The sequence below is a fragment of the Neomonachus schauinslandi genome, chromosome 11, assembly GCF_002201575.2.
Source record: "Neomonachus schauinslandi chromosome 11, ASM220157v2, whole genome shotgun sequence".
NCBI classification, from domain to species: Eukaryota; Metazoa; Chordata; class Mammalia; order Carnivora; family Phocidae; genus Neomonachus; species Neomonachus schauinslandi.
The window spans coordinates 57,423,059-57,447,392 of NC_058413.1; the positions used below are offsets into that span (position 1 = coordinate 57,423,059).

General features: G+C 40.0%; 1 protein-coding gene across 1 annotated transcript in view; it reads right to left on the reverse strand.

Moving 5' to 3' along the window:
• Positions 1 to 23,980, reverse strand: part of INTS4 (integrator complex subunit 4) — a 109,801-nt gene extending 85,821 nt beyond the window's left edge. The window contains exons 1-3 of the mRNA XM_021704596.1: positions 23,927 to 23,980; positions 18,792 to 18,986; positions 2,475 to 2,592 (exon numbers count right to left, since the gene is read on the reverse strand). Coding sequence (XP_021560271.1) covers positions 2,475 to 2,592; positions 18,792 to 18,986; positions 23,927 to 23,980 — 367 coding nt within the window. The remainder of the gene's footprint in view (positions 1 to 2,474; positions 2,593 to 18,791; positions 18,987 to 23,926) is intronic.
• Between the last annotated feature and the right edge of the window lie 354 nt (positions 23,981 to 24,334).

Here is a 24,334-nt window from a genome sequence, read left to right on the forward strand (position 1 = left end):
GACTACCTACCCTTTGGCTTCAAAACACTTTACGAGTTTTTCCTCCTAAAGCCCCTCACCCCCTGATGATCTGTCATGAAACAATTCAGTGTTTCAAATCTCTTATACTTAGCCAGTTCTCTAGCTTTTATCATAATGTTCCTACTTCTTGGCACTACTCCTCCCATCTCTGCCTTTCGAATGTAACTCTTCACTAAGCCTTTCTAGACCCCACCAGTCAGCACTTACCTCACCCTCTCTTCTGTCTGATTATACCTCCTCTACAACAAGCTGTGTGTTCTCATTGCTGGTGTGATATGTACTAGAGAAGCAGAGATACCGGACACCTAGTCCAGTGCTTGCTAAGGAATTGTGCAACTCCTACATCTGATGAACTGAAATGAAGGACTTCTGGTCCACAGGGTGGCCCACACTGCTGGATTTTGAAAGTGAACACTAGACTGATAAATAAAAGACTCCTAATTCTAGTCTGTGCTTTATTCTAAGCCACAAATACAGGGTGACTTTAGCAGTCACTTTTCGTCCCTGAAGTTCACGTTCCTCGGCAATGAAATAAAGGGCTTGAACTAGATGATCTTTATGGTCCCTTCCAGTTCCATCTTCTACTCTGAATCTAGGTGGCCAGGAACTGGAAACCAGGAGGAGACCTAGATTAAATCTCTCAGAGACAATTAAGTAAGAAACATTAGAATAGGGGTGCCTGGATGGTTCAGCCGGTTGAGCATCTGATTCTTGGTTTCGACTCAGGTTATGATCTCTGCGTCATGAGATAGAGGGACCGTCTCTGAGTTCCCTGGCCCTTTATTACTGCACTCAGCGTGGAGTCTGCTCAAGATTCTTTCCCTCTTCCTATGCCCGTCCACTCGTACTCATGCACACTCGCGCACTCTCTCTCTCTCTCTCCATAAAATAAATAAATAGGGGCAACTGGGTAGCTCAGTCGGTTAAGCATCCAACTCTTGGTTTCGGCTCAGGTCGTGATCTCATGGGTGTGGGACTGAGTCCCGCATCAGGCTCCACACTCAGCATGAAGTCTGCTTAGGATTCTCTCTCTCTCTCTCCCTCTGCCCCTCCCGCTTGTGCTCTCTCTCTCTGAAATAAATAAATAAATCATTAAATAAATCTTTAAATAAATAAATAATTTTTAAAGAAAAGAAACCTTAGAATATTTAACAAAAAGCAAAACAGCTATTTCCACGTATACTGCATATTTTTTTTTTAAAGATTTTATTTATTTATTTGACAGAGAGAGACACAGTGAGAGAGGGAACACAAGCAGGGGGAGTGGGAGAGGGAGAAGCAGGCTTCCCACCGAGCAGGGAGCCTGATGCGGGGCTCGATCCCAGGACCCCAGGATCCTGACCTGAGCCAAAGGCAGACGCTTAACGACTGAGCCACCCAGGTGCCCTATACCGCATAATTTGAGTCTCTTTCTTTTTTAAGGTTAGGATGAGGTTTGCATCCAAATTAACTCTCTTATAATGTTTCTATCTTAGAGATAAAGTGTTTCAGTTAAACCATGGTCTATAAGAAAGAGCATGGCACTAAGTTCTCAGTTCTGCTACTCCTTAGCTAAATGAACTGACTTCCACTCACTTCATCTCTCTGGGACTAAGTTTCTATCATCTGCAAAATGAAGGAATTAGACAAGATGATCCCTATAAGGCCATTTATAGCTGGATGAGTCTATGGCTCTATGAAATCCCCAATCTTGAAAGTGTGACATTCTTGCAGGTATATAGCTAGCTTCTATAAGAACTGTCCATGGAAAGAAAGGATACTTTTGTACTAAGGCAATGTAATTGTTTTGGTGCTTTTAAAAGAAATGGATTTATTTTTTTGCCACTATCTACAAGAGCAAAAAGTTAGAAACATGCTACTGTATCGGTTGGTATTTAGTGTATTATCAACATCTCAAATATTATGAAGGTGATACAGAAACATAGAAAATATTATGAAGATGATATAGAAACATGGAAAAAATTTATGTAATGTTGAGTATACTAAAACACAAATAGTACATTCACTGTAAGTACAACCATACAAAATGTATATAAGTAAAAGGCAGTATGTAAAACCTTGTTTTATGGAAATAGAAGAGTATTTTTAAAAATTTTTCTTTATTGTCATTAATCTCTTACATTTATAAACTGTTGTCCAATATTTAAAGTCATATTTATTTAAATAAGTATACCCCAAGATGAAATAAAACTATTCTCTGAAACTATAATCAAAATTATATTTTCAGAAAACAGCAACAAAGGGTTTTTATTTAATTTTAAAATAAATATTAAAGCAAGCAAGGCACCAACTCTGTATTTTATCTTTAATGTAAATATACGTACATGTTTTATTGAATCATCCTCAAATTCTTTTTCAATAACAACCAACACAAGGAAGTTTTGTCCTAAATTCTATATAGATGGAACTAAAGATTTCTGCTCTGATTATATAGCTTTTAAATTACAACTTACTTTCATTCTGTAGGATGTTAATGGCATCATCCATAATGCAGTCTGGTGAAAATCCAGCAGTCTTTGATAATAAACCCAACAATGATGCAATTTTCAGTCTCACAGATGGATCATTCTCCTGGAACAAAAGAAGCTGTTGTTACCTTGATGCTCTAGTCTCAGCTAACCAACAAACAGGAACACGGGAAACTAACATCTCAAAAGTGATTCAATGATCCAAGTTTTCTAAGGTTTTATTTCTGAGAAATTAATCTTATAAAGTTCAGGGGAAAGAGATTTTGTTGATCAGTATATTACACCTAAATACTGCAAAGTGAATGGTAATTTTTCTATGCCTTCCTGATACCATTACCTTTTTTTTTTTTTTAAGATTTATTTATTTATTTGAGAGAGAGAGAAAGTAAGCAAGAGAGAGCACAAGCTGGGGAGGAGGCAGAGGGAGAGGGAGAAGCAGACTCCCCACTGAGCAGGGAGCCCGATGCGGGGCTCCATCCCAGGACCCTGAGATCATGACCCAAGCTGAAGGCAGCGATAAATTAACCAAATGCAATGTGTGAATTTTTCTTCGAACAAACAAACCACACAAAGTCTTTTAGAAAATCAATGAGGGTCGCCTGGGTGGCTCTGTTGGTTAAGTGCCTGACTCCTGATTTCGGCTCAGGTCATGATCTCAGAGTCCTAGGATCAAGCCCCATGTAGGGCTCCCCGCTGAGTGCAGAGTATGCTTGAGCATTCTCTCTCTCCCTCTCCCTCTGCCCCTTCCCCATGCTCATGCACACGTGTGTACACACAGGCTCTCTCTCTCAAAATAAATAAATCTTTAAAAAAAAAAAGACAATCAGTGAAAATTGAACATGGTGTAGGTATTATATGCTATTAAAGACTGTTGTGGGTTTATTTTAAAGTCCTAAAACAAGTCCTTATTTGTTAAACATAGATAATTAAAAATTCACAAGTGAAATGATATGCTGCTTCAGATTTGCCCAACCCCCAAAAAGTGGCGGAAAATGCATCAAAACAAGAACGGCAAAAAGCTGATAACCATTGAAGCTGGATGAAGAAGACCTAAAGGCTTATATTATTTTCTCTCTTTTTGTGTGTTTGTGAAGCTACCAAACAAAAGTTAACTTTTGGGAAAAATCACATGAAAGTACTATATTCTATCTAAAATGGTTAATTAATTTATTCCTTCAACATACATACAAGAAGCACCTACTATGTGCCAGGCATTATTCTAGCTACTGGGGATACAATGGTGAATAAAGCAGAAGCAATTTCTGCTCTCACAGATCTTACATTCAAATGGATAAGACTGGCAAAAGAATATATAATTTCACAAGGTAAACATTCTGAAGAAAAATAAAGTGTGCAATGGATTAAAGAGTAATGTGGGGAGACTATTCCAGATAGGACAGTGAGGAAAGTTCACTCTGAGGACCCAACTTTTGAGAGGACACTTAACTGAGTCAGACAGAGAGCCACAGGAAGATTTAGGGAAGCAGCGTTCCAGGCAGAAGAAAGGTGCAAACTCAGAATATGGGAAATTCTAAAATGCTGTATATAAAACTCCAGAAAAATGCATACAAAATTATTAGCAGTGATTCTCTCCAGAGTAATCTCTGGAGAGCGCATTTTGTTTTTTCACTTTTTTTGTTTAAGATTTATTCATTGGAGCGCCTGTGTGGCTCAGTTGGTTAAGTGTCTGCCTTCGGCTCAGGTCATGATCCCTGGGTCCTGGGATAAAGCCCCATATCAGGTCCCCTGCTCAGCGGGGAGCCTACTTCTCCCTCTCACTCTGCCTGCCGCTCCCCCTGCTTGTGCTCTCTCTCTCTGTCAAATGAATAAATTAAAAAACAAACAAACAACAACAACAAAAAAGGTTTGTTCATTTTAGAGAGAGAGGGTGTGTGAGTGGAGTTGGGGGGGGGTTAGGCGTGGAGGGAGAGAATCTTTCAAGCAGACTCCCTGCTGATCGCAGAGCCCATTATGGCCCAATCCCACAACCCATGAGATCACGACCTGAGTCGAAACCAAGAGTCAGATGCTCAACTGCCTGAGCCACCCAGCCGCCCCGTTTTTTAAGTTTTTTTATTTGCAGAGGCAAATCTCATTCTTTCACACGCTTCTTTAGTGCTTGAATTTGTTACAATAAATATTACTGCTGTAATTTTTTTAAAGACTTTATTTATTTGACAGAGAGAGAGAGCGCGCACATGAGAGAGAACGAGTTGGGAAGGGCAGAAGGATAGGGAGCAGCAGACTCCCTGCCGAGCAGAGTCTGACTCAGGGCTTGATCCCAGGACCCCAGGATCATGACCTGAGCCAAAGGCAGACGCTTAACTGACTGAGCCACCCAGGTGCCCCAAACTGTTGTAACGTTTAAAAAAGAGTGTAAATTTTTAAATCTACACAAATATATACAACCCTTCAAAAGCTCCCAGTTTTATACAGAAAGAAGTGTGAGCTGCTCAGCATGCCACAAAGGCCTGCAAAGACTCGCCACTATGTCAGCTCCCACAGTTCCCTACCAGTGATGCCATGCTGCTTCAAGCTTCTGTACCTCCACTTAAGATGGTTCTTCTATCTAGGCTGCCTTCCCTTTCTCCCACACCCACCCCTCCTGTCCCTTAGGTGCATTAACCCCAGGAAGTCATCTCTGATCCCTGAACTGGACATGGAACAACCTTGAACAACTCTTTATCATGCCATTCACTACAGTGCATTGTATTTGCTTGTGATTGTGTATTCCCCCAACTGGCCTGTGAGCCACAAAAGTGACTAGCAAAATGCTAAGAAAGCACTATGTACATTCTGACAAAATAAGAGTACAAGAAAAGGAAGAGCCAAGTGTTCTCCTTAATTCACTCAGTAAATTATCTTATCTGTTCAACACCGATTTCCTGCATACTACGAGCCCCCCGTACCAGGCCATGGGGATACACTGCCCTTGTGGAACTTAGAGGTTGATGGGCAAGGCGGACATTTATTAAGTAATGTCCATTTAATAATTAGAGTCGTAAAGAAAAAATACAGCGTTCTATGAAAGCATATGACATATCAGACAGAACTTATAACTACGTAGTATGGTCAAAGAGATCCTGATCTAATTTGAGGCAGAGGAAAAAGAATGAATCAATGCTCTGAGTCATGAAAGAATACCACAACTTTCAGAACTGAAAAAAGCGCAATGTGGCTAAATAAGATGAGCCTCTTTTTTAAAAAAATTGTATTTATTCATTTGAGAGAGACAGAGATAGCAACTGAGATAGTGAGTGAGAGCACGCACAGGGAAGAGAGGGAGAAGCAGGCTCCCCGCTGAGCAGGGAGCGGGCTGCGGAGCTTGATCCCAGGACTCTGGGATCATGACCTGAGCCGAAGGCAGACGCCCAACCAATTGAGCCACCCAGGCACCCCTAAATGAGGCTTAAGAAACTAACAGGCACCACATCTTTTTGAGAATTATGGCAAGTATCTCTCTGATAATGCCTACCATGAAGCAGGAACTCAATACATATTTGTTCACTGTTGAATAAACAAAAGAAAAATCTTTGTCCTAAGAACAATAAAAATCCTTTGATGAACAATGAACAGGAGAGTGACATTAACAGATTTGAATTTTTGAAATATCAATCCAGCCTCAATATAATGATTGGGTTGGAAGGGGCAAAACTAGACAAAGAGACAAATTAAGAGTATATTGCAATAGTCCAGCAAAAGACATTAGCAAGACTTCCACTTCTGTTGAGGGCAAGGCTAGATAATTCAGACCAATCTTTCTGCTGAGGAAAAATAGAAAAGTACTATGGATGAAAAAAAAAAAAAAAAAAAGTGTGTGCACACACATACATATATGTGTATAGATACACACATATATATATATATGAAAACATATATAGGTGCGTGTATATACATATGTGTATTTCAAAGTATTAGAAAACTGAAAGATAAACTAAGAAAGAACTAGGATCATGCAAGGAAGGAACCCAGAAAGGTTCGCCTAGAGTGTGGGGCTGCTTTTTCTTCAGGCTTTTGCTAACTGCAGGAGTGAGGGAATGGAGAGATGGGAGGCAAAGTAAACAGTGCTTCTGACAGCCAAGTGAGGCCAGAGGGGCAATGGCTAGAGTTTAAGTCTAAGGGTACAAGGGTGAGAAGGGGCAGCCTAATAAATCCCATCACTTTGGATTCGAACCCCAAAAAGCTACAACAATACAAATAAGAATGAAATAAAAATACAGACTTTGGTAGGAACTGCAGGTCAGCTTTGAATCATCTTAATTCCTGAAATGAGAATTTTTCCTGGATTTCTAGACTGAAACAAATATTCTCTGGCTTAAAATAAGTCATCCTAAGCCTCAAATTATTTTTACAAACAATTTTGGAAATACACTACCTAATACAATAAGAAATAAAGCATGATAGCAGATCAGATAACATGAACAGACATGGCAGGCGAGAATTCTACCACTGAACCACCAATGCACATGAATAGACATGATAAGACACAGCCAGAGGGATTCATTTATTGGAGTTATCAGAGACAGATTTTAAAATAATTCTGCTTATTATGTTGAAAGAGATAAAGACAACATGAGAATTTCACCAGAGAACTAGAATTTTTTTAAAAAAGGAAATTATAGAAATGATAAAAAGCCATCAATGAAATTACAAATAAATGAACAGATTCAACAGGAGACTAGTCAAGGTGAAGAGAGAAGGAGTGAGAAGGAGTGAACCGGAACATAGGTCCAGAATGAAGCCCAAGGAGATGAAAGAATGAAAATTCAGAAGAGAACAGGATAAAATGAGGTGGCTTATCACACATGTAGGTGGAGTCTCAAAAGGAGAGGAGGGAAGAAAGAAATAATGGCCAAGAACCTCTCTGATGAAAAGTACCAAGCCACAGATGATAAACACTATGAACCCCAAGTATGGGACATTAAAAGAAATCCACATGTAGGCACGTGACAGAAAAATTGCTGAAAAACGTACGAAGCAAAAACTACTAAAAGAACCAAAGAGAAAGATTATTCCTCAAAGGATCAATAGTAAGACTGACACTCTTGATTTCTCAACAGAAACAATGGACAGCAGAAGACAATACAATGATGTATTTAAAGTACTGAAAGAAAATAACAAGCCAATCTAAAATTCTACATGCAGCAAAAACATACTTCAAGAACTGAATAAAGAAGATGTGGTATATATATACAATGGAGTATTATGCAGCCATAAGAAAGACTGAGATCTTGCCATTTGCAACAACATGGATGGACCTAGAGGGTATTATGCTAAGCGACATTAAGTCAGATAGAGAAAAACAAATACCGCTTATATATGGAATCTAAAAAACAAAACAAATGAAGCAAATAAAATGACTCTTACAGAGAACAAACTGGTAGTTGTTGCGGGGGGGGGGTTAAATAAAGGGGATTAAGAGGTACAAACTTCCAGTTATAAAATAAATAAGTCATAGAGATAAAAAGTAGAGCATAGAGAATAGTCAATAACATTAATGTCCGGTGACAGTAACTACACTTGTGGTGAGCAATGAGTAATGTATATAATTGTTGAAAAAGTATGCTGCACACCTGAAACTAATAACACCATATTTTATAATTCAATTAAAAATTTTTTCATAATAAAAAAATTTTTCATAATAAAAATAAATCCTTCAAGAATGGAAGTAAAATAAAACACAAAGAAGCCTCATCAGTAAACTCACAATAAATGGAAATATCAGAGGGTATTCTTCAACCAAAAGGAAAATAATCCCAGATGAATAGTCACAGATGCAAGAAGAAGAGAAAAGCAATGATAAATACATTGGACTAAATGATAAATATTTAGTAAACCTAAATGAATATTGCCTATATAAAATAACACTGTCTTGGGGCGCCTGGATGGCTCAGTCAGTTAAGCGTCTGACTCTTGATTTCCACTCAGGTCACGATCTCAGGGTCCTGAGATCGAGCCCTACGTCAGGCTCTGCACTGAGCATGGAGCCTTCTTAAGATTCTCTCTCCCTCCCTCTCCCTCTGCCACTCCCTCGCATGCATGTGCTGTCTCTTGCTCTCAAAAACAAAACACACACACACACACACACACACACACACAAAACCACCACATTGTCTTACAGAGTGAAAAATGGAGAATTAAAATATACAATTACACTCAAATGTAAGTCAGGAAGATGGATAAATGGAGGTAAGTCCTTGCACTGTCCGAAATGGTTACTGTGCCATATAACACTTGACTTTTATAAGTCAAGAATTCATATTGTATTACACTTTGATAAAATTAAAATTAAATTTTTAAAAATTCACTTCAGGAGCACCTGGGTGGCTCAGTTGGATAGGTGTCTGCCTTCCACTCAGGTCATGATCCCAGGGTCCTGGAATCAAGCCCCACATCAGGGTCCCTGCAGAGAGCCTGCTTCTCCCTCTCTCTCTCTCTCTCAGATAAATAAATAAAATCTTTTTAAAAAAATTTCACTTCAAATTTTTAAAAATTTCATGTCGTAATATCTAGGCTAACCAGTAAAAAAAGTATAAAAGAATGTTTAACTCCCGGGCACCTGGGTGGCTCAGTTGGTTAAGCGACTGCCTTCGGCTCAGGTCATGATCCTGGAGTCCCAGGATCGAGTCCTGCATTGGGCTCCCTGCTCGGCAGGGAGTCTGCTTCTCCCTCTGACCCTCCTCCCTCTCATGCTCTCTGTCTCTCATTCTCTCTCTCTCAAATAAATAAATAAAATCTTAAAAAAAAAAAAAAAAGAATGTTTAACTCCCAAGCTAAAGATGGAAAGAATTTTTAAAAAAAATTCAAAAGATGGCAAGAAACAAGAGAAAAAAGGAACATTAAACAGGTAAGGTAAATATAACGCATTTAATAAGAGGGTGGTTTTAAATCCACATATGTCAATACTTACATTAAATGTAATAAACTAAGTGATCAGTTTTAAAAACAAACATTTTTTTTTTTTAAACTCACTACATGTTGGGGAGCCTGGGTAGCTCAGTTGATTAAGCATCTGACTTTTTTTTTTTGATCACCGTATATTCTATGTTTTGTTCTGTTTTTTTAATTTTTTTATTAACATATAATGTATTATTCGTTGCAGGGGTACAGGTGTGTGATTCACTAGTCTTACACAATTCACAGCGCTCACCATAGTAAATGCCCTCCCCAATGTCCATCACCCAGACACCCCATCCCTCCCACCCCCCTCCACTCCAGCAATCCTGTTTGTTTCCTGAGATTAAGAGTCTCTTATGGTTTGTCTCCCTCTCTGGTTTCATCTTGTTTTCATTTTTCCCTCCCTTCCCCTATGATCCTCCATCTTGTTTCTCAAATTCTTCATATCAGTGAGATCATATGACATTTATCCTTCTCTGACTGACTTATTTCACTTAGCATAATACCCTCTAGTTCCATCCACGTCATTGCAAATGGCAAGATTTCATTTCTTTTTGATGGCTGCATAATATTCCATTGTATATATATACCACATCTTCTTTGTCCATTCTGTTAATGAACACCTAGGCTCTTTCCATAGTTTGGCTATTGCGGACATTGCTGCTATAAACATAGGGGTGCATGTGCCCCTTCGGATCACTACATTTGTATCTCTGGGGTAAATACCCAGTGTTAAGCATCTGACTCTTGATTTCGGCTCAGGTCATGATCTTGGGGTTCTGGGACAGAGCCCCGCATCAGGCTCCCTGCTCAGTGGGGAGTCTGACTGTCTCCCTCTCTTGCCCCTCCCCCTGCTCACTCTGTAATACATAAATCTTTAAAAGTAAATAAATAAAAATTAAAAACTACATGTTGTTTACATAGGTCTTATCTAAAACAAAAAGACATAAAAAAGATGAAAATAAAAGGCAGAAGTAGGTATACCACGGAAACTATAATCAAAAGATAACTGGTATCATTATATATATATTAAAGCCATTATGTATATATATATATATTAAAGCCCCAATATACATTGGGGCACCTGGGTGGCTCAGTCGTTAAGCGTCTGCCTTTGGTTCAGGTCATGGTCCCAGGGTCCTGGGATCGAGCCCCACATTGGGCTCCCTGCTCAGTTGGGAGCCTGCTTCTCCCTCTCCCACTCCCCCTACTTGTGCTCTCTCTCTCGCTGTATCTCTGTCAAATAAATAAATAAAATCTTTAAAAAAAAAGCCATTATTTGCTGATGATTATCTGTAAAAACTTCAAAATAATCTACATATAATTTATTAAAATTATTAAGTAAGCTTAGTAAGGTTGTAAGATATATGAGTTAATAAATAAAAGTCAACTGCATTTCTGAATTCCAGCTATGGTAGTGTTAGAAAACGAAATTTTAAAAATATTATCATTTACAATAACAAAATATTAAATATCTAGGAATAACTAACAAAAAAATGTACATAATCTTTATCCAGAAAACTATAAAACAGTATTAAAATAATAGGGATGTACCAAGTTTATGGACTGGAAAACTCAATACCGTAAAATGTCAATTCCCAAATGTCATCAGAACGATAGAGTTAATGCAAACCTAATCAAAATCCTAACTGAAATTTTGTTTTGGGGCAGAATTTCACAAGCTGGTATCAAAATTCATTGAAAAATGAAAAGATCAAGAATAATTAAGACATTCTTAAAGAAGAGCAAGGTGAGTGAACTTGTCCTACCAGATGTCAAGATTTAATATAATGCTAGGCTAACACAGCATGGTACTGGCATGAGAATAGACAAACTACTGGAATAGAATAGAAAGCCCTGAAATACCCATATGTAGACACTTCACTTACCACAAAGGTGGTACTGCAGGACAATGGAGAAAGGATATTCTTTTCAATAAATGGTGCTGGACATTTGGATTTCCATATACCCAAGCAACATACACGTATCAATCCCACGTGTGAAAAGCAAATGATAAAGCTTCTAGTAATAATGCAGCAAAATGTCTTAATGAGCTCAGGGTAGCAAACCCTTCTTACATCAGGTAAGAAAAGCCCAAAAATAAATGAAAAGATTGTCAAACTTGACTACATTAAGAACTTATTTTCATCAAAATACAATACTATGGGACTAAAAGATGGGGGGGGGGGGGAAGGTGGGAGGGACTAAAAAGGAAGAAGATATTTGAAAACACATACAACCATTAAAGCCATTAAAGAACTTACACTGGAATATAAAGAATTCACATAAAACAATAAGGAAAAAGAAAAATATGCAAAAAACATCAATAGGCATTACCTAAAAAGATATCCAAATGGCCAATTAAACATATTAAAGTTGTTCCACTTCATCAGAAATCCAACGAATGCAAATTAAGGCCACAATGATATACCACACACATCCACTGGAACTATCAAATGATAAACATCAGCAATTCCAACTGTTGGGAAATATGTGGAATTGGAATTCTCATAGTGCTAACAGCAGGTCTAAATTGGTACTACCACTCTGAAAAAGTTGGCTTAGAGGGCACCTGGGTGGCTCAGTAGGTTAAGCAGCTGCCTTCGGCTCAGGTCATGATCCCAGGGTCCTGGGATTGAGCCCTGCATCGAGCTCTCTGCTCAGCAGGGAGCCTGCTTCTTCCTCTCCCTCTGCCCCTCCTCCAGCTTGTACTCTCTCTCTCTTGCTCGCTCGCTCACTCTGTCTCTCAAATAAATAAATAAAATCTTTTTTAAAAAAAATGCCTATGGGGCACCTGGGTGGCTCAGCCGGTCAAGCGTCTGCCTTCAGCTCAGGTCATGATCCCAGCCCCACATCGGGCTCCCTGCTCAATGGGGAGCCTGCTTCTCCCTCTCTCTCTGTCTGCTGCTTCTCCTGCTTGTGCTCTCTCTGTCAAACAAATAAATAAAATCTAAAAAAAAAAAAAAAAAAAAGCCTATGAAAAAGTTGGCTCAGTAATTTCACTCCGGGGTATACAAAATATAGAAATGTAAGACATGCATACCAAGAGACCTGTCCAAAATGCTCATGGCACTATTTCCTGTAATAGCTAAAAAGTGGAGGAAGCCTAAATGTCCAACAATAATGGAATGGATATATAAATTAGAGTATATTCATATAAGAAATCTTATGCTATGGTAAAAATGAATGAACCACAGCTACCGTCAACAATATGAATGAATATCGATATAGGTAGAATTCTGAGCAAAAGCCACACATAAAAGATACACACTGTATTCTCTACATGAAGTTTAAAAAAAAAAAAGACAAAAATAAATTGTATTTAGGAGTGCAGGCTTAATGGTAAAAAATAAAAGAAAGGTAGTTATTACCCTGAAACTCAGGACAGTGGTGGTTATCTTTTGGGAAAGATCTAAATCATTAGAGGGGAGTTTGAAGAGGTTTACGGGAGGCTGATAATATTCCATTTCTTGACTGGGATGGTGGTTACACACTGTGTTCACAGTGTGATAGAGCAATAGGCTGTATGACAGTTTTCTACCTATTCTTCTTTATGTGTTATATTTCACGATAAAATTTTAAAAATGTGGGAAGCCTTGGTAGCTCAGTTGGTTAAGCGTCCAACTCTTGATTTCAGCTCAGGTCATGATCTCACGGTCCTGAGATTGAGCCCTGCTTTGGGCTCCGCACTGTGCATGGAGCCTGCTTAAGATTCTCTCTCTCCCTCTCTTTTTGCTGCACCACCCCCACCCCCGCTCACACGCTCTTGCTCTCTAAATAAGTAAAATGAAATAAAACAAAATATGTTACTTGGACTACTGAAGTAACAGTGGAACAACAGAGATTTTGAACGTAAAATCAATAAGACTTAGTGAAGAAGGGAATAGGAGGAGAGGAAAAGGTAAAGGATCTTTCTCAGGTTTCTGATTTAAGGGTCTGAATAGATAATGGGACCATTTCCCAGATAAGGTAGACTGGAGAATGAAGGGAGATCCTGAATTCAGTTTTGAATATAAAGAAAAACCAATTATTTTATGGACTTCAAATTACTGAAATACCAAAGAATCAGGTAATTGTCTTTCTGAGACAATGGACTAGTCAAATACTAGTCAAAAATAATCTGCAGTAAGAGAGGACAGGAGAAGAGCTATATAGCCCTTCAATGGTCTGGAATGGAGTCACAGACCTCCAAACACAAGAGAGCTGCAGAGAAAGCAGAAGTACTAGGCCTAGCAGATAAGAGGAGGCAAGAATGGCACAAAAAAAGAATAAGAGAGTATCTGACCTAGTAACATTTCTTATCAATCTGGATACTTTACCCAAGTTCTTCTACTTTCTGAAATTATCCCCTAGTACCCTCAACACCTAAGCTTAAAACAAATTGCCTCCAGAGAAGCCCTCTCTAATCACCATTAAAACTGTCCTGGGGCGCCTGGGTGGCTCAGTTGGTTGGGCGACTGCCTTCAGCTCAGGTCATGATCCTGGAGTCCCGGGATCGAGTCCCGTATCGGGCTCCCTGCTCAGCGGGGAGTCTGCTTCTCCCTCTCCCGCTCCCCCCTCTTGTGCTCTTTCTCTCTCACTCTCTCTCTCAAATAAATAAATAAAATCTTTAAAAAAAAAAAAAAAAAAAAAAAACTGTCCTGGTTCAGGCTTTCATCACCTTGCTTCAGACTTATCAGTCTCCTAGTTGGTCACCCTAACACCCATCTTCCCCTCGTCCAATTCCTCCATCCTCCATCCTATTTCCAGGGTGACATTTCTAAAACAAAACGCACAAGATAAAATACAGGCCCTCCACGATTTCTAGTCTTATCTCTTAAAGAGCTTTCAAACTAAAATCTATACCACCTGCTTGCATCTCTTCTAATGTGACAGGCTATTTAACATCTCCATGCCTTTGCTCACAACTGCTTTCTTCCTCAAATGCCTTTCTTTCCTGTTTTCCAAATGGCCCAAATCTGTTTTAGAAGACTCATCTCAAGGATCACTACTACTCTATAATGCCGTTCTAGTCCCCTGCTCCCAAGTCAAACTGATTGCCCTCTTCTTCGAGGTCACATCATAACCTGTCCCAGATTTCACAGCACCTATAACACTGTATTGTTACTATCCATTTATTGTGTCTGTATTTACCCAATTAGATTCAGATCAGGGATCACATAATCATCTCTTATCTCCAAAATTAAGCACAAGGCCTGGAACAGTTAGTATACAGGATGTTTTGAGAAAACAAAAAAAATGAACAAATGAATAACCTTAGCCCTCACTATCTATTTACTACATATATTATTTGGTCTACCAGCTATAATGCTAGCCCCAAAAGGACAAGGAACATGTCTCACAGGTCTACATCCTCCCCAGCAACTAGCACAGTAGCATAAGTGAAGAATCCCTCATGTGAAGGAAGTTCAGATACTGCTGCCTGAGCACAGAAAAATTTGGAGGAGAGAAGCAAAAGCCCAAGTAGTTTATCTACTAAAATATAAGAGACCACATTCATGGATAACAGACGAAAGGATAAAAAAAGCTATGGTCATCAATCTAGAACTGGACACATTTGGCATCCCTCCTCATTTCCTTTGGGGCGAGAATCTGCTAGACTAATGCAAGCACCATGGCCTGGTTAAAGAGCCTGAGGTATGACATCAGAATACCTGAGTTCAATTTTTCCGCTAGACATGATAATGGTATTGTGATTATATCTTTTAAAAGAGTATTGTTTAGAGATATAAATTGAAATTTATGAACAAAATGATATGATGCCAGGGAGAATCTGGTGGAGAGGGTAAGAGTGGAGGAAGTGGAAGTGGACAGTTGGGTGGGGGGAATGGGAATAAAACAAGTTTGGCCACAAAGTGGTATCTGCTGAAACTGGATAAGGGGTACATGGGAATTAATTAAACCATTCCCTCTACTTGTATATGCATTTGAAATGTTTCATGACAAAAAGTTAAAAAACAACAACAACAACAAACAACCCAGATCAAATCCAGACCCTACATTTACTTAGCTGGGTCACCCTGAAAACTAAACTGTTCCAAGCTTATTCCCTTTTTTTTTTTAACATTTTATTTATTTATTTATTTGACAGAGAGAGAGAGAGCGCACACAAACAGGGGGAACAGCAGGCAGAGAGAGAAGCAGGCCCCCGGCCAAGGAGAGAGCCCGATGTGGGGCTTGATCCCAGGACGTGGGATCATGACCTGAGCCAAAGGCAGACGCTTAACCAACTGAACCACCCAGGCTCCAAGCTTAGATCTTTACCTGGATTACATAAATAACAATGGTGTTATCACCAGGATTAAAAAACATTACATGTGGAAAGAGCTTTATAAACTCCAAAAAGCTATATAAATGTTAACTGTTCTTAAAAGTGTTATTACAGATGATTATGGGTAATAGAGTTATATTATCATATAATAGGTGGATATTGCTAAGAAAGGAGGTAACTAAAAATAGATCACTAAGTGTCTGAAAACTTGAGAACAGAAACCCTGATTACATTCATGTAAAACATGAGGTAAGCATTTATTAACCCCCTACAATGTTTCAGGGACTTTGCCAGGAACTAGGACAGAGATAAACAGATTTGTAGTCTCTGAATTTAGGGGTTTAAAGTCTAAAGGAAAGAACATACAGCAAACACTGGCTATACTAAGAGCTAATCAATGTGCTAACAGGTCAGTCCAGTGCCCAGAAAAAAAATGCCTGATATGTAATAAGCATTCATTAACTGAGTAAAAAGTCTCACAAAAGCATACGTTCACTCATTCAACAAATATTAATTTTATCACACACTGTTCTTGGTACTGCAGATTCATCAATTTAAAAAAACAAAAATCCCTGTTTAAGAGGAGCTTACATTCTAGCATGGGGAAATAGATAAGGAACCAAAAGAATGAGAAAATTATATAAAATACGAGAAGAGGGGCGCCTGGGTGGCTCAGTCATTAAGTGCCTGCCTTCAGCTCAGGTCATGATTCCAGGGTCCTGGGATCTAGCCCCACATCGGGCTCCCTGCTCTGCGGGGAGCCTGCTTCTCCCTCTCCCACTCCCCCTGCTTGTGTTCCCTCTCTCACTGTGTCTCTCTCTGTCAAATAAATAAAATCTTTTAAAAAATAAAAATAAATAAAATAAAATACAAGAAGATGGGGAGTGCCTGGGTAGCTCAGTCGGATTCTTGACTTTGGCTCAGGTCATGATCTCAGGGTTGTGAGATGAAGCCCCATGTCGTGGTCCACGCTTAGCACAGAGTCTGCTTGAGGATTTTTCACTCTCTCCCTCTTCCCCTCCTCCCACACACACATGCACGTGCACGTTCTCTCTCAAATAAAATCTTAAAAAAAAAGAAAATGAGAGGATGGTAAGTGCTATGGAGAAAACAAAAGGAAGGAAGCTAGGAGGTTCTGGGGTGGAACAGGCAGTTTCAATTTTAAATACAGGGATAAAAAAAGGCCTTAATGAAAAAGTGACATTTGAGCTATGACTTGAACAAAGTGTGGGAAGTAGACATATGAACATCTGAGGGAAGTGTTCTAGGCAGAAGGAAACATAAGTGGAAAGACACTGAGGAAGGAATATGCTTGACAGAGAAAGTGGCAAACCAGATCACAGGGCAGTGGGAGGAAGACAGAGGGGTTCTAGGCTGGGGGAACAGCATGTGAAAAGACATGGATTTCTGAAAATCCACAAGATCTTTGGAAAACTGAAAGCATTTCTGATTAAGCTAGAACATTATATGTGTAAAGGAAAAGACCCTTTATGTCATACATAAAAGATTTAAATAAACATAGTTTATAGAGAGAAGAGACTGAAGAGAAAAAGAAGCTTTTGCAAGGGAACACTTGAAGATGCAATATGAAATACAAATCGTCATCTATAACATATTCTTAAAAATTTCAAAAATATGCTTAACCTGAATCTAACAAGGCCTCTACTTTATATCTAACTTTCCGTTTCTAGTAAATAAAAGGGATAGAGGAGCAAATTAACCCCCAAGGAAGTAAACAAATTCCAAAAACAAGATGTTTTATCAACAACTGACTGAGTCTATCAGGTCAACGTCACCAAAATAATAAAAACTGTTCTAGATTAAAAAAAGACCAGGGACTCCTGCTCAGCTGGGAGCCTGCTTCTCCCTCTCCTTCTGCCTGCCACTCTCTCTCTTTCTCTCTGACAAATAAATAAATAAAATCTTAAAAAAAAAAAAAAATCAGTTAAAAAAATTTTAAAAAACCAAATGCCATGTGTGAATAGTGTTTGCATTCTGATTTGAACAGATCAACTATAAAAAGATATTTTGGAAATGAAAGAAATTTGAAGACTGACTAGTTGTTAGAGGACATTAAGGAAATTTAGTTTTATCTGATGTGGTTATTTTTTTTTAAGTCCTTTACTGAACTATTTAGGGAAATATATGATGATACTTTAAAAAAACTTAAGGAAAGGGCGCCTGGGTGGCTCAGTCGTTGAGCATCTGCCTTAGGCTCAGGTCATGATCCCAGGGTTCTGGGATCGGGCCCCACATCGGGCTCCCTGCTCAGCAGGAAGCCTGCTTCTCCCTCTCCCACTCCCCCTGCTTGTGTTCCTGCTCTATCTCTCTGTGTCAAATAAATAAATAAAATCTTTAAAAAAAAAACTTAAGGAAAACAAACAGAGAGAGCAAATTTGGCAAGATATTCGTTATGTGTTAAATCCAGAGATGGGTATTTGGCAGATCATTATAGTACTGTCTCAACTTTTCTATAGGCTTAAAAATGTTCATACTTAAGTTTAAAACTTTGATTCATCTGTGATTCAAATATCTGGAAATCACGTCTTCACTTGTACTGCAGATCTTACTTATAAACTGAAAACTAAACACATCTTGTGAATTTCATTTCTGTTTAAACTATTTCCTGTATTTAATCAATCAAAAATTGATGTTTTTTTCTAGCCCAGTAAAATACATGAAAAAATGAAATGACACCGTGCAAAGGAAAAAAAAAGTTAAAACGGGGCTATCGCAATTAGATACGAGGGCCTTGAAATAGGGCAGTAACAGCAGGATGACAGGACGACATTTCAGAGACAAATGTGGTCACAGAGGGTCATGGCCGAAGTCGTCCCTGTACTCCCACTGCACGCGACGCAACACAGGCAGCATGACCCCCAGCAGTGTGTTCACATCTGTCTCCGTATACACTGTATGGATACTCTCTATATCCACACGGAGATGCTGCATATTTCTGGGGACAGGATTTGGATCTTTTTTATCTCTGTATCCATAGTGCCTGGCACATGGAAGGCCCTCAATAAAAGACTGCTGAATGAACACCTTCTTATTTATCTTGCAATACTGACCCATTCTGTAGACATGATACAATTCTTACACACACTCCCATCAGGTCCTCAAGACCTTCTTACCTTGTAATAATGTTCCAAGAGAATCCTGACTACTCCCTCCACACTTTCTGCTTCAACAGGCTTCCTGGCAAACTGGAGGAGGTACTGCAAAGCATCTGCTGGGGAGGTAGCTTTACACAGATCTATGTGGAGTGCTGCAGATTTACTTGGTTTTGTCAATCGGAGTTTCTTGGTTGCGATTTCCTCCTGTTGTTGCTGCAAAGGAGTAGGCAAAGAAAACACATGAAAACACAGGGTCTGCAAATTTCACTTTGCCTCACTCCCTTAAACCAAATAATGTATTTAACTAATAGACCTAACTTTAGGGAAAGCAGTGTTATGAACTGGAAAAAGGACACTGGAGTGGAGACCAAGGAGTCCCCATTTTCCCACTATCTCCTACCACTGTGGGCTAGTCATTTCATTTCTCCAAGTTTCAATTTCTCTGTAAAGTAGAGGTCCACTAACATTTTTTTTTTAAGATTTTATTTTATTTTTTTTTAAGATTTTATTTATTTGAGAGAGAGAATGAGAAAGAGCACATGAGAGGGGGGAGGGTCAGAGGGAGAAGCAGACTCCCTGCCGAGCAGGGAGCCCGATGCAGGACTCGATCCCGGGACTCCAGGATCATGACCTGAGCTGAAGGCAGTTGCTTAACCAACTGAGCCACCCAGGCGCCCGGTCCACTAACATTTTGTTCTGCCTATCTCTCAGGACCATTGTAGCTTTAGGGCTAAAAGGACACATAAAGGATCTGCTCCATTCTTTACTTAAAAGAAATCTCAATTATATATATAATGGAACATACGTAAATATGTTCAAACATATATAAATATGTTCAGACTGTGCTGAGGGACCCACCAGGCTCAGCTTCTCTCATGAGAAAACTGGAACTGATGGGAACTATCTGTAGCTTACACTGAGTAAAAAGTCTTCTCCTGACTCCAGAGGATTACCCAAACCATTCTGCCTTTATGAAAAGGATGGTTAGTGTAAAAAATAAAATAAGACATACAAATACCTCACAAGCTGTAGCCAGTTAACAAATGTTTACTGAATGATTATTCAGCATTAGGACTTGTCTCTGAATTCCAATTCTGCTGTTCTAAGTAAGTCATAATTCTTATGTTCATCAGCTGTAAAATGGGAATTATGACACTACTACCAGTCTTTCTCAACTAGCGATCCTCATCTGAACTACAGGACATGCAAAATTATTTGAGTAACTATTTTCTCAATTCTCCCAAGGATGGCGTGTAACTAGAAGCTTTCTAGATGCATTCGTTATGTATAATGGGTGCCAAAAAGTTCATGTAAAAGGGAACCTGTCCCTCCAAGGCTTAAATCAGGCCCTGTGGGTAGGTACAGAGAGCATCATAAATAAGACAAATGTTGTAATCAATAATTTTCCTTAACATTTGCTGCATCATTTTGATATGCTGAGCAATCACCTCTTTACAAATTTACATTTCTACAGAGAAAAGATTAGGATTATTCTAGTCAGGAACAAAGTACGGCATGATATAAAGAGACCAAGGGTTTTGAAGTCAGAGAATTTGGGTTCAGTAACCACTTACTGGTGAGAGGAGGCCAGTCTCTCTTCTATAAAAGAGAATACAATACCTATATCATATGGATATTTGAGAAGTCTAAAGTATAACATCTCTATGTGTACAAAGACATAATAAGCACTAAATACATACCAGTTCTCTCTCCCTCCTCATCTTCAAAGCAGAGGAAAAGATCAGAAGCACTAAGATCTCATTTCATCACTCTAAGGTAATGATTCATGCAGAATGAAGTGAAGAAATGAGCTCTTTTCTTAAAATCCTTACCCATTCCCATCCTATTCTACACAAATTCAGTCTTCTGAGTTACTTGGGCTCCAATCAGGTCAAAACCTGAGAAAGATTTCTTTCCATACAGAGTATATAAGGGGGAAGACAAACCAATATCTGCTATCAGTCAACCATCAGTAACATTTTAGTGAGCCAGGACCTATGGTCATCCAGGGGTGACAGAGTAAGTAGTGAGACATGAGCTGGGGGCAAGGGTGGTGATAAATAGGTGACACATTGGAAGCCTGAGGACACAACATCCTGACTTTGTGGCTCTTAACATATCCTGGCAAGGCTTCCAACACCCTGGAGCTGACAGACCCAGAGCTACTGATGTAGATCATGCCTCTCCTCTTCAACCTCTGCCCGAGGGTAACCTATAGCTTCACTGTAATATACTTACATTGTGGTTTCAATCCCACCCCCACACCCCACCACCCTGCTCCGGCTGGGGAAGATGGCCAGGACAGCTCTGGCAAGAACCTGGTAGGGCCAAAAACTCCCCCTCCCAACTGGTAGGAAGAGTCCCTTAGATGACTGCAAACAACCTCAGTAAGGGACCACCCTAGCTATGACCCATAATCTATGCAAACACAAAAAGACACCCCTAGTTCCAAGGCAGTAGCCACCTCTGGGCCTGCACGCTCTCCCTTCTTGAGAGTGTACTATCCTTAATAAACTGCTTTGTGCTTGCTACACTCTTTCTGTCTTTATTTGAGCTTGGATCCTCACATAAATCTTTGTAGGGAATCCAAGAACCGCGACCTCCATACAACTCAGAGTCTCCTACACGTAACAAAGGACATGGAGATGAACCAGGCATTATCTCTGTCTTTAAGGAGTCCAGACTGGTAGGGAGATATGTATACTGTGTGAAATTAACAAAGAGAAAACTCACTAAAATTGAGTAGGGAGGATACAAGGGGAGGCTAGGGGGGAACAGTGCCACTCAACAATAGGGAAAAAACTGTGGATTACAGACCCCAAGAGAAAAATCAATAAGAAAGAATCATCAATTACAGGCCCCAATAGGGAAAGACGTACATTGCATCTCCTACAAGAAATCTACCACCCCTGCAACTCAGCCAATGAGAAACTATCACCCTAGGCTTTCCCTTCAAAACTTCCTCCTTCCTCTCCATAAAATAAGACTTTTGTTTGTTGGACTTGCCTGTGGTTTTGCCATGGCTTGCATGTCCTGAATTGCACATTCTGTTATTCCCAAATAATTACATTTTGGCTGGTAAAATAACTATTTTTAAGATTAACAACTGATAACACTGAGTGGAAAGTACAAATAGACGAGTTCAGAGTACTAGCCATGGAAGCAGGGGAGGAAGAGACGAAACTCTTGCTGAGGTTTTAGATGGGTTTTCAAACAAAAATGTGAGAGCAAAAATAAAGGGGAAAATAACATGCATTCCATGTAAAAGAGAAAACAGGTACAAGAGTTTGGAGAAGTGTAAACATACAGCATGCTGGAGGAAGGGTGAGTACTCCTGGGAAGTGGGAACAAAAGAACTATGGAAAGAAAGGAAATCACACTGCACAACAATGTGAATGTACTGAAAGCCACTGAACTGTACACTTAAAAATGTTTAAAACGGGGGCCCCTGGGTGGCTCAGTCAGTTAAGCATCCGACTTTTGATTTCGGCTCATGGTTTCCACTCAGGTCATGATTTCAGGGTGGTAAGATCAAGCCCTGCATTGGGCTCCATGCAGAGCGCGGAACCTGCTAAAGATTCTCTCTTCCCCTCTCCCTCTGCCTCTCACTCACTCTTGAACCAGAAAAAAAAAAAAAAGTTTAAAATGGTAATATATGTATTTTACCACAATTACAAAGGGGAAAAAAAAAAAAAAGTGGGCAGGCAGGGAAAACAGACCCAGAAAGCAAATCCAGAAGCAGCAGCTCTGTGAAATTAGAAAATCTTTTGTGAGGGGGCCCTGACTGGTTCAGTCGGTGCAACATGCAACTGTTGATTTCAGGGTTGTGAGCTTGAGCCCCATGTTGGGTGTAGAGATTATTTAAAAATAAAAAAAAAAAATCTTAAAAAGAAAAACCTTCCTAAATCTTGACTCATTCCAAAAGTTCAAGAAAACTAATTTCACATAAAATGGAGCAACAAAAGTGTCAAGTTTAAATCTCAAAGTTATTTTAACAAAACAAAAGCAGACTAACTTCCCTACAGTCAGTGGGAATATGCTACAAAGATGTGTCCACAAAACAGAAATGATAAGTGAAAAGAGGAAGAAAAACCTGATTTGTCAATACAATCATCTCTCTGTATTATAATCACAGGTATGCTTTTCTGTCTCTCCCACTAGCTTGTGAGCTCCTAAAGGAAAGAGACTCTAATGTGTTGTTGGACTTTGTAGCTCAACACCTTTCACTATACCTGATACACAGTAACCATTCACTTAAGCTCTTGTTGAAGGAATGAATGAAATGTTTAAGGAGTTCCCTGCTGGATGGTCTAAATCCTGCTACACTAGAAGTCCAAGGATCTAGGGGTACTCTTCGGATCTAAAGATGCTTTTGATCTACTAGCATCAACTGGGGGCTTGTTAGAAATGCAGATTACTGCCTCACCTCCTCCACCCCACAGAGTATAATCTACAGTTTAACAAGATCACCAGGTGATTTGCATAAAGAGTCTGAGAAGCAGGACACACGAGATAACTTGGGATCAACTTTAGCAACATCTATGAGGAGACACATGGAGAATCAATCACTGCTCTAACAGGGGCTCGGACCACCTGTCCTTAACTTTAAAGGAGGAAAATACTGCCCTACTTCCTAGGTAAGCTGTTCACCAATGGAAACTTCTGCCCCGCAGCCTGTGACCCTCACCTGCTTTCGCTGGGTATTGAGGATTTCTACAGACTCCTCTTCCAAACCCTCACAGTTTTGCATACAACCAACTTGTCCCTGGGCGCTTTTTTTGTAACGGGAGGTGGGAGGGGCTCTACCAGAAATTGGCTTTGAATCCTCGTATCCCTCCAGAAGCTTTCGAGCCACATCTGTAGAATGAAGGTGCTAATGGAACCCGAATAAACTGAGATAACGGATAAAACATCTTCGTAAATTCTAAAGTGCTATCTGTTCTAATAATTTTATTAAGTGTCAGACTGCACATAATAATGACGACTACAGCAGCTGCAAACGAACACGCCCACTTATGTGTAGTTTCGGAGAGCCTATCAAAGTAGTCGGCACTCAACCCAGGTTTGCAGCGCCTGTTTTGGCAAAGTGTCTGGAGCGTGGATAACCTTCCCCGCCCCGGACTGGTCCAGGGACCTTTCCTTCCGTAAATTACCTGAACCACCTTAGTGAATTCCTCGTAAACCCGCTTCTTTAGGTGCGCCGCCATGACTGCCCGCGGACCCTCTCAGCTTCCGTACTCAACGAGGGAGGCGGGGCGGAGGAATCCGGAAAACTTGTCTAGGCCTGAGGAACTCGCCACAATCCCACAAGGCAGTGGGGTTCCGAGAAAGAGAGGCCTCTTCCTGCTGCTCGACTGCCCTTCCGGGGTGCCGCCGAATTTGTCCGCCTACGCCTCGTGCGCATGCGGAACGAAAATGAGGGCGCAGAGCGAGGGGGCGGGGCCTCTGGCGGGAGGAGACTGGACTGAAGGGGTAGATGAGCCAATGGGAGCCTTCGGGGGTTCGCTGGTGGTCTCAGAGTGGTCGGGAGCCTGGCCGCGGAGCAGAGCCGAGGAAGGGAG